The 9,106-nt window shown below is 42.3% G+C and overlaps 1 protein-coding gene across 1 annotated transcript in view; it reads left to right on the top strand.

Moving 5' to 3' along the window:
* The first annotated feature begins 3,838 nt into the window (after nt 1–3,838).
* LOC124556806 overlaps nt 3,839–9,106 on the top strand; it is a 204,275-nt gene continuing 199,007 nt past the window's right edge. The window contains exon 1 of the mRNA XM_047130825.1: nt 3,839–4,001. Coding sequence (XP_046986781.1) covers nt 3,842–4,001 — 160 coding nt within the window. The 5' untranslated portion in view covers nt 3,839–3,841. The remainder of the gene's footprint in view (nt 4,002–9,106) is intronic.

Genomic DNA, 9,106 nt, shown 5'->3' with positions numbered 1-9,106 from the left:
ACTGATGTGCTTGATGCTAGTACTGTAGAGCAATGAGTCGCATGTCAACACAAGCACCGAAGTCAACATTACCTTCCTTCAATTGGGCCAACTTGCGGTGAATCTAGGAAGTACAGTACATAGTGACGAAACTAAAATGAGCTCTAACATGGAAATTAAGCGTTTCCGGACACATGTCCACATAACTTCTTTTCTTTATTTGTGTGTGAGGAATGTTTCCTGAAAGTTGGGCCGTACCTCTTTGTAACACCCTGTATAATGTGGATCTCGCCACCGTGTCGCGTCTGCGTCGCCAAGTATGGCTTCAGCAAATCACTGTCTCGCTAGAGGTGAATAAAAACATTTTTATTTTTATTGGCCGTGGCTGGCTCGCAGCCTAGCCCAGTTAACGACGTGCAGCCACTTACCCTCAGTCTCTGCCTTATTTAGGTTAAAAGGAATAATGTATTGATCTGGCCTTATCCCGTTCTGCGCTGATGCTCGCCGTTCTCTTGCTAAATAGGAGTTTTACGATATCATTAACCACCTGCTCAGTTCGTCTCCAAAATGCATTTCACTTTATCTTGTTTGTCATGCCAGTCTATATACTGGTAGATATTGTTTTGTTAGTTTTCAGTACATGAGATCAACTGCAATTGCTGTTTGTTGATATAATATAATTATTATTTTCTGAGGATCTCATACTGTATCGGCCTGTCATTATGGATCAAGCTCATGTAAGGTCTGTAAAATCTGGACACCTTACATTTACACGTTATGCAGAAACGAAGCGATTTATCCAACGTCCAAAATGGTGTGATCATTGGCTTTCAGGCCAAGGTTGCATGTGTTTCCGAAACGGCTAAGTTTGTAAACTGTTCACGTACCACTGTGGTTAAAATACACTGTGCATGGCAAAATGGTGCTGTCCAAAACCAGCGCCAAGGCAGCTGTGGTACACCATGGGTCATAGATAACATTGCTGAATGAAGGCTGCGGAAATGTGCACAGGTGAATAGATGTGCAACTGTTGAGCGACTGACTGCCCAGGTGAACCAAGGGACTACCGAAAGTATCTCCTCAATGACCATTCAGCCAACATTGCCGTGTACGGGCAGGCTTCTGGTCCATTCACCCATGCTGACTGCTGTTTATCGACTGAAATCTGCATTCCATTAGTTCAATTGGACATCCACTGAGTGGCAACAGGTGGCCTTTTCAGATGAATCACGCATTATGCTCCATACACAGATGGCCGTTGGCACGTACTCTACTGCTACGATCGTCGGAAGGATCCAGGCCGGAGAAGTGAGTGTTGTTGTCTAGGGACTGTTTTCACGGCATTTCCTGTATGATCTAGTCATTCTGGAAGGAACAATGGATCAACACAAGTATTCACTTATCTCTGGGGACCACGTCCACCACTGGATGCAGACTGTTTTTTTTTTCTCGGCATGATGGCATCTACCAGCAGGACAATGCAACGTGCCACACAGTTCACAGAGCATGTGCATGGTTTGAGGATGATGATGAAGATGAATCGTACTCTCCTGGCCATCAAACTTTCCTGATTTAAACCTGATCCAGAATCTGTGAGACCACCTCGATCGGGCTGTTTGCACCATGGATCGTCATCAGAGAAACCTAGTGCAGCAGACCACGGCACTAGAGTCGACATGGCTCCACATCCATGTCAGTGCTCTCCACAACCTCAATGACACTCTTCCTGCATGTCTGCACTGCAAAACGTGGTTATTTAGGCTTTTGATAGCCGGTCACATTTATGTGGCTGGATCGTATGCATACGTCATCAAACATTAAGAATTCGAATCGAGGACAACTGCCAACATGGGTAACATAGAAGAAGATATCCTCCGTGTAGCGAAGCAGCTGAAAGTACTTAATAAAGGCAAGTCTTCCAGTCCACACAGCCTAACAGTAATGTTCCTTTCAGAGTATGCTGATGCAATAGCCCCATACTTAGCTATCTTATACAACAGCTCGCTCGACGAAAGACCCGTACCAAAACAGTGGAAAGTTGCACAGGTGGCACCGATACTCAAGAAACGAAAGAGGAATAATCTGCTGAATGACAGACCTATATCATTAACGTCAATTTGCAGTAGCATTTTGAAACATACTGTATTCGAGCATTATAAAGTACCTCAAAGGTAACGGTCTATTGGCACACAGTCTGCACGGATTCAGAAACACAACTAGCTCATTATTGGGACGAAGTAATAAGTGCTACCGGAAGGGGATCTCAAATTGACTGTCGTCTCAGTTGTGTGACTGGATCCGTGATTTCCTCTCAGAACGGTTACAGTACGTAATAATTTTCAGAAAGTCATCAAGTAAAACAGAAGTTCAAATTATTTGGCTCTGAGCATTATGGGACTTAACATCTGAGGCCATCAGTCCCCTAGAACTTAGAACTATTTAAACCTAACTAACCTAAGGACAACATACACATCCATGCCCGAGGCAGGATTCGAACCTGCGACCGTAGCGGTCGCGCGGTTCCAGACTGAAGCGCCTAGAACCGCTCGGCCACAACGGCTGGCAAAACAGAAGTGATGCACGGGGTTTCTCAAGAAAGTGTTGTAGGCGCTCTACTGTTCCTAAACTACATACACGATTTAGGAGATAATTTGGGCAGCCCTCTCAGATTGTTTTGCAAATGGTGCTGCCATTTACCGTCTAGCAAAGTCATCAGAAGATAAAAACCAATCGCAAAATGACAGACACGATATCTGAAAGGAGCGAAAAGTGCCAATTGTCTCTTAACAAGAAAAAGTGTGAGTACAAAAAGAAATCCTATAAATTTCGATTACATGATAAATCACAGAAATCTGAAGGCTGTCAATTCCACTAAATACCTAGGCATTACAATTCACAAACAACTTAACTTGGATCCATCACATAGATAACGTTGTGGAGGAGACAAATGAAAGATCTAGTTTTATTGGCACAACACTTAGAAGATGCAACAGGTCCACTAAAGAGAGGCCTACACTACTCTTGTTCGGCAGAGTATTGTTGTGCTGTATGGGATCCTTACCAGATAGAATTGACGGAGGAAAGTGAAAAAGTCCAAAGAAGGATAACAAGTTTTGTGTTATCGTGAAATAGGGGAGAGAGTGTCACGAGTGTGATAAGCGAGTTGGGATGGCAGGTAAAAAAAAGGCGTTTTTCGTTGCGGCGAGATATTTTCACGAAATTTAAGTCACCAGCTTTGTTCTCTGAATGTGAAAATATTTTACCGTCGTAAACCTACATAGCGAGAAGTAATCATCGCAATAAAATAAGAGAAATCAGAGCTCGTACTGAAAGATTTAAGTGTTCGTTTTTCCCAAGCGCTGTTAGAGAGTGGGACGGTACAGAAATAATCTGAAGGTGGTTCGAAGAATCCTCTGCCAGTCACTTAAGTGTGAATTGCAGAGTAGTCTTATAGATGTGGATTGTGCTCAACAAATTTATTTTTACTAGAAGTGCAGTTATGTACTATCTCTCTCAGTTTGCAAGTCAGTACTAAAAAAGGACAGGCCCGGCGATTTTTGTGGCGGAATAATAAAACATCACTTCTGGACACCCCCTAGAAAGCTATTAGTGGAACTCGCTGTCGTCCTGAAAACATGTGGCAGACGTGCGGAGAAATCGAACGAATAGTTTTTTTTGTGACGACTGTGTGTTAGCAGCTGGTCACTCTCGCAGCAAAAAGGAACGTGGCTGTGATACGGACGAGAGACGTAATTCTTTCTGTGGTTTAATCATCCTGCGGAAGGACTTCCGCCACGCATATCGTTATATTGAGCCCATGTCTCTGCGGTACGCACTGCGTTTCCATCTCAGTCTGCTGACAATGCACCCAGTGAACGTAACTGCATCGTTGCTGGTTCTGCTGGCAGCCAATGGCACCACGTTGCTCGACTGTGTCTGCAACCGCCTTGCAAACGTCAAAGGCCTAAAAGGACTCACTTTCGGTGAAAAATTGATACGGTGGGACTACTGTACACAAAGAAGTGAGTACATTTTCGTATAGTATCAATTCACACGACGTTATCCAACGTACAGTTATGAACTGCTCAGACGTGACTTGGCTTGCACATTCTGTTGGTGAAACAAGATAAAACAATCTCAACCTAGCAGTGAAGGACTATGTTTATTGGGGATGGGGAGGGGGCGGGGAGGGGCGGCAACTGCACTTCATTTTCAACTTTTAGGTCAATGGATTTCCCACTGAGAAGATATCATGAGTATGATTTGCAGAGTCTGCAAGTTACCCAACAGCTGTCCGTAACGCTTTCATTGAGTTCATAACATTTCCAGGGTGTGTGAGAAACGGTTGAAGTCTAAGGTTACCTGATGTGATCGATAGTTTCCACATTATAAAAACATGGTCAGGGGGAGGGGGGGTGGGAGGGGGGTTGCGATGCATCTTGTCACAGTCGGGCTCTATGTATTTCTACAATTATACAGGGTGATTCAAAAAGAATACCACAACTTTAAAAATGTGTATTTAATGAAAGAAACATAATATAACCTTCTGTTATACATCATTACAAAGAGTATTTAAAAAGTTTTTTTTTACTCAAAAACAAGTTCAGAGATGTTCAATATGGCCCCCTCCAGACACACGAGCAATATCAACCCGATACTCCAACTCGTTCCACACTCTCTGTAGCATATGAGGCGTAACAGTTTGGATGGCTGCTGTTATTTCTCGTTTCAAATCATCAATGGTGGCTGGGAGAGGTGGCCGAAACACCATATCCTTAACATACCCCCATAAGAAAAAATCGCAGGGGGTAAGATCAGGGCTTCTTGGAGGCCAGTGATGAAGTGCTCTGTCACGGGCTGCCTGGCGGCCGATCCATCGCCTCGGGTAGTTGACGTTCAGGTAGTTACGGACAGATAAGTGCCAATGTGGTGGCACTCCATCCTGCCGAAATATGAATTGTTGTGCTTCTTGTTCGAGCTGAGGGAACAGCCAATTCTTTAACATCTCCAGATACTGTAGTCCAGTTACAGTAGCACCTTCGAAGAAAAAGGGACCAAAAACTTTATTGGCTGAAATGGCGAACAAATGTACAACTAAATGAAACTTTATAGCTCCCTTAATTCGACGACAGATAGTGCTTAGCTCTGCCTTTTGTCGTTGCAGAGTTTTAAATTCCTAAAGTTGTGGTATTCTCTTTGAATCACCCTGTATTTTTTACATAATTACATAGATTCAGACATTCCAATACAGGACAATTCAAAATGAATGTAGCGATTACAACCGGTTATAGCTACCTAATGCTTGCCAATACAGCGATAAGAATTACAGGGAATGTAATAGAGAAATCCAAATTTGATCGTTGCCCAAGCGGCGTGAATCGTAAGCCGGTCCATGCACGGCGATACGTAAGGGCAAATTTCTGTATCATAAGAGAAAATGGCGGAGGGCATTCTGCGTGTCAGAATCTAACAATCGTCATTCTGCGATCACGCTGGAAAGAAGATATCGTCAAAGGGGATAGATCTGATGTCAACAATTACCGTCCAATCTCCCTTCTAACAGCTTTATCCAAAAATTTTGAGAAAGTAATGTATTCAAGAGTAGCTTCACCTATCTGTAAAAATGAAGTACTAACAAAATGTCAGTTTGGTTTCCAGAAAGGTTTTTCAACAGAAAATGCCATATATGCTTTCACCAATCAAATTTTGAATGATCTGAATAACCGAACACCACCCATTGGGATTTTTTGTGATCTCTCAAAGGCTTTTGATTGTGTAAATCATGAAATTCTGCTAGGCAAGCTCAAGTATTGTGGCATGAGTGGGACAGTGCACAAATGGTTTAATTCGTACCTAACTGGAAGAGTGCAGAAAGTTGAAATAAGCAGTTCTCACAATATGTAAAGATCAGCACATTCGTCAAAGTGGGAAACTATCAAGAATGGGGTTCCAAAAGGGTCGGTCTTGGGTCCTTTGTTGTTCTTAATATATATTAATGACTTGCCATTCTATATTCATGAAGAGGCAAAGTTAGTTCTCTTTGCTGATGATACAGGTATAGTAATCACACCTGACACACAAGAATTAACTGATGAAATTGTCAATAATGTCTTTCAGAAAATTACTAAGTGGTTCCTTGTAAACGGACTCTCACTGAATTTTGATAAGACACAGTACATACAGTTCCGCACAGTAAATGGTATGACGCCATTAATAAATACCGACCTTAATCAGAAGCATATAGCTAAGGTAGAATATTCAAAATTTTTAGGTGTGTCCATTGATGAGAGATTAAATTGGAAGAAACACATTGATGATCTGCTGAAACGTTTGAGTTCAGCTACTTATGCAATAAGGGTCATTGCAAATTTTGGTGATAAACATCTTAGTAAATTAGCTTACTACGCCTATTTCACTCATTGCTTGCATATGGCATCATATTTTGGGGTAATTCATCACTGAGGAATAAAGTATTTATTGCACAAAAGCGTGTAATCAGAATAATAGCTGGAGTCCACCCAAGATCATCCTGCAGACATTTATTTAAGGATCTAGGGATATTCACAGTAGCTTCTCAGTATATATACTTTTATGAAATTTGTTATTAACAACCAAACACAATTCAAAAGTAATAGCAGTGTGCATAACTACAATACTAGGAGAAAGGATGATCTTCACTATTCAAGATTAAATCTAACTTTGGCACAGAAAGGGATGAATTATACTGCCACTAAAGTCTTTGGTCACTTACCAAATAGTATCAAAAGTCTGACAGATAACCAACAAGTATTTAAGAAGAAATTAAAAGAATTTCTGAATGACAACTCCTCCTACTCCATAGAGGGATTTTTCGATATAAATTAAGAAAAAAAAGAAAAATGACCAAACAAAAAAATATAAAAAAAAATTAAAAAACAAAAAATAAAAAAGTTGTTATATTAACTTAATTATGTTGTTAAATTAACTTAATTATGTCATGTATTGGAAAATTTGACTCGTTCCACATCATTACGAACTATCATATTCATGGTCCATGGAACTAGTATTAATCTAATCTAATCAGCCACGAAATTAAGCACTCCAAACGCCGACAACATTCTCGGACAAAAAAAAAAAAAAATGTTCAAATGTGTGTGAAATCTCATGGGACTTAACTGCTAAGGTCATCAGTCCATAAGCTTAGCATTCGGGAGGACGACGGTTCAATCCCGTCTCCGGCCATGCTGATTTAGGTTTTCCGTGATTTCCCTAAATCGTTTCAGGCAAATGCCGGGATGGTTCCTATGAAAGGGCACGGCCGATTTTATTCCCAATCCTTCCCTAACCCGAGCTTGCGCTCCGTCTCTAATGACCTCGTTGTCGACGGGATGTTAAACACTAACCACCACCACCACCACCCTAAGCTTACACACTACTTAACCTAAATTATCCTAAGGACAAACACACACACCCATGCCCGAGGGAGGACTCGAACCTCCGCCGCGACCAGCCGCACAGTCCATGACTGCAGCGCCTGAGACCGCTCGGCTAATCCCGCACGGCCATTCTCGGACAGTATCGGCAGTTTGAAGGAACGGGGTGTTTGTGCAAAGGAAGAAGTATCAGCCGGGCTGAAATAGATTATCGCTAATATGTTGTCCTTGCGGAGTCATATAGAACTCCTATTAAGTACGTAATTTTCTTTTATGTTCTTACTGGTCTTATCGATGTGTCGCTGTGCATTAAATGGTTACAGCTGTCTGTAAGCGCTACATTCATTTTCAGGTGCCCTGTTTTTTGTCGAGTAGCAGCTTATTGAGTTCCGTACTGGGAGTGTGCTCGCATGCGCGGAGGAGAAGAGCAGTTCTCATGGCGAACCGTACAGTATGGTGCTCGCAACACGTCCGTAATGTGAGGCGCGGCTCACTAAGTGGAAAGATACCTTGCCGGAGAGTGGGCGCCGTATAGTCATAATTATTACAAATATTAATAAAAATAATTTGTTTTGTTGTAGTAACTGTCAGGGAAAGGCTCTCGCCGATTGGCCACAATGGTGACATTATTCCAGTTGGGTAAAGTTCAAATTTTGCTAAACAGATGACAGGGTAGGGCCTCCGGAGAACACACGAGAAGGAACGAAGTCGCACGACAAATACATAGTAGATTATGGAGCGCACCGAGTGAATCAGTCGTCCCTTAGGTAAAATTCAGCCGAGATCTCCGTATCGGTTAGGAGAATAAATTTTTCCATTTATAAGTTAATTATGTTTTGGAAAAAATGAAAGCATCAGCCAGTCAATCGCGTAAACAGATTTATTGAAACCCTAGCTTAGGTTTCGATAATTATAAAATTATTCTCTTCATAAGGAGAAAGTAACGCTTGCTACATATTGTGTTGAAAAGGTAGGTTAGAATAAAGCCGTGTGGCTCTTATCAAGTAACAGTTGACCTCAAAACCAATTAAAAATAACAAGTTATCGTCATCAGTTAACAAAATGTGAATTTCACTGATAAAACTTTACTTAAAACCGGGTTGAAAAGTGTTATCTGTGGTGTTTACACTTTTATTAACTGACGACCGTGACTTATTTTATTGGTTATTTTTACTTGACAAGAAACATACGACTTTTTTAACTCACCTTTTCAACACATTATGTAACAATCATTACAATCCCCTTCTGAAGAAGGTAATTGTATGATTATCGAAATATACACTCCTGGAAATGGAAAAAAGAACACATTGACACCGGTGTGTCAGACCCACCATACTTGCTCCGGACACTGCGAGAGGGCTGTACAAGCAATGATCACACGCACGGCACAGCGGACATACCAGGAACCGCAGTGTTGGCCGTCGAATGGCGCTAGCTGCGCAGCATTTGTGCACCGCCGCCGTCAGTGTCAGCCAGTTTGCCGTGGCATACGGAGCTCCATCGCAGTCTTTAACACTGGTAGCATGCCGCGACAGCGTGGACGTGAACCGTATGTGCAGTTGACGGACTTTGAGCGAGGGCGTATAGTGGGCATGCGGGAGGCCGGGTGGACGTACCGCCGAATTGCTCAACACGTGGGGCGTGAGGTCTCCACAGTACATCGATGTTGTCGCCAGTGGTCGGCGGAAGGTGCAAGTGCCCGTCGACCTGGGACC

This window comes from Schistocerca americana, chromosome X, assembly GCF_021461395.2.
Source record: "Schistocerca americana isolate TAMUIC-IGC-003095 chromosome X, iqSchAmer2.1, whole genome shotgun sequence".
Taxonomy (NCBI): Eukaryota; Metazoa; Arthropoda; class Insecta; order Orthoptera; family Acrididae; genus Schistocerca; species Schistocerca americana.
This window is presented reverse-complemented; position numbering and strand designations above follow the sequence as displayed.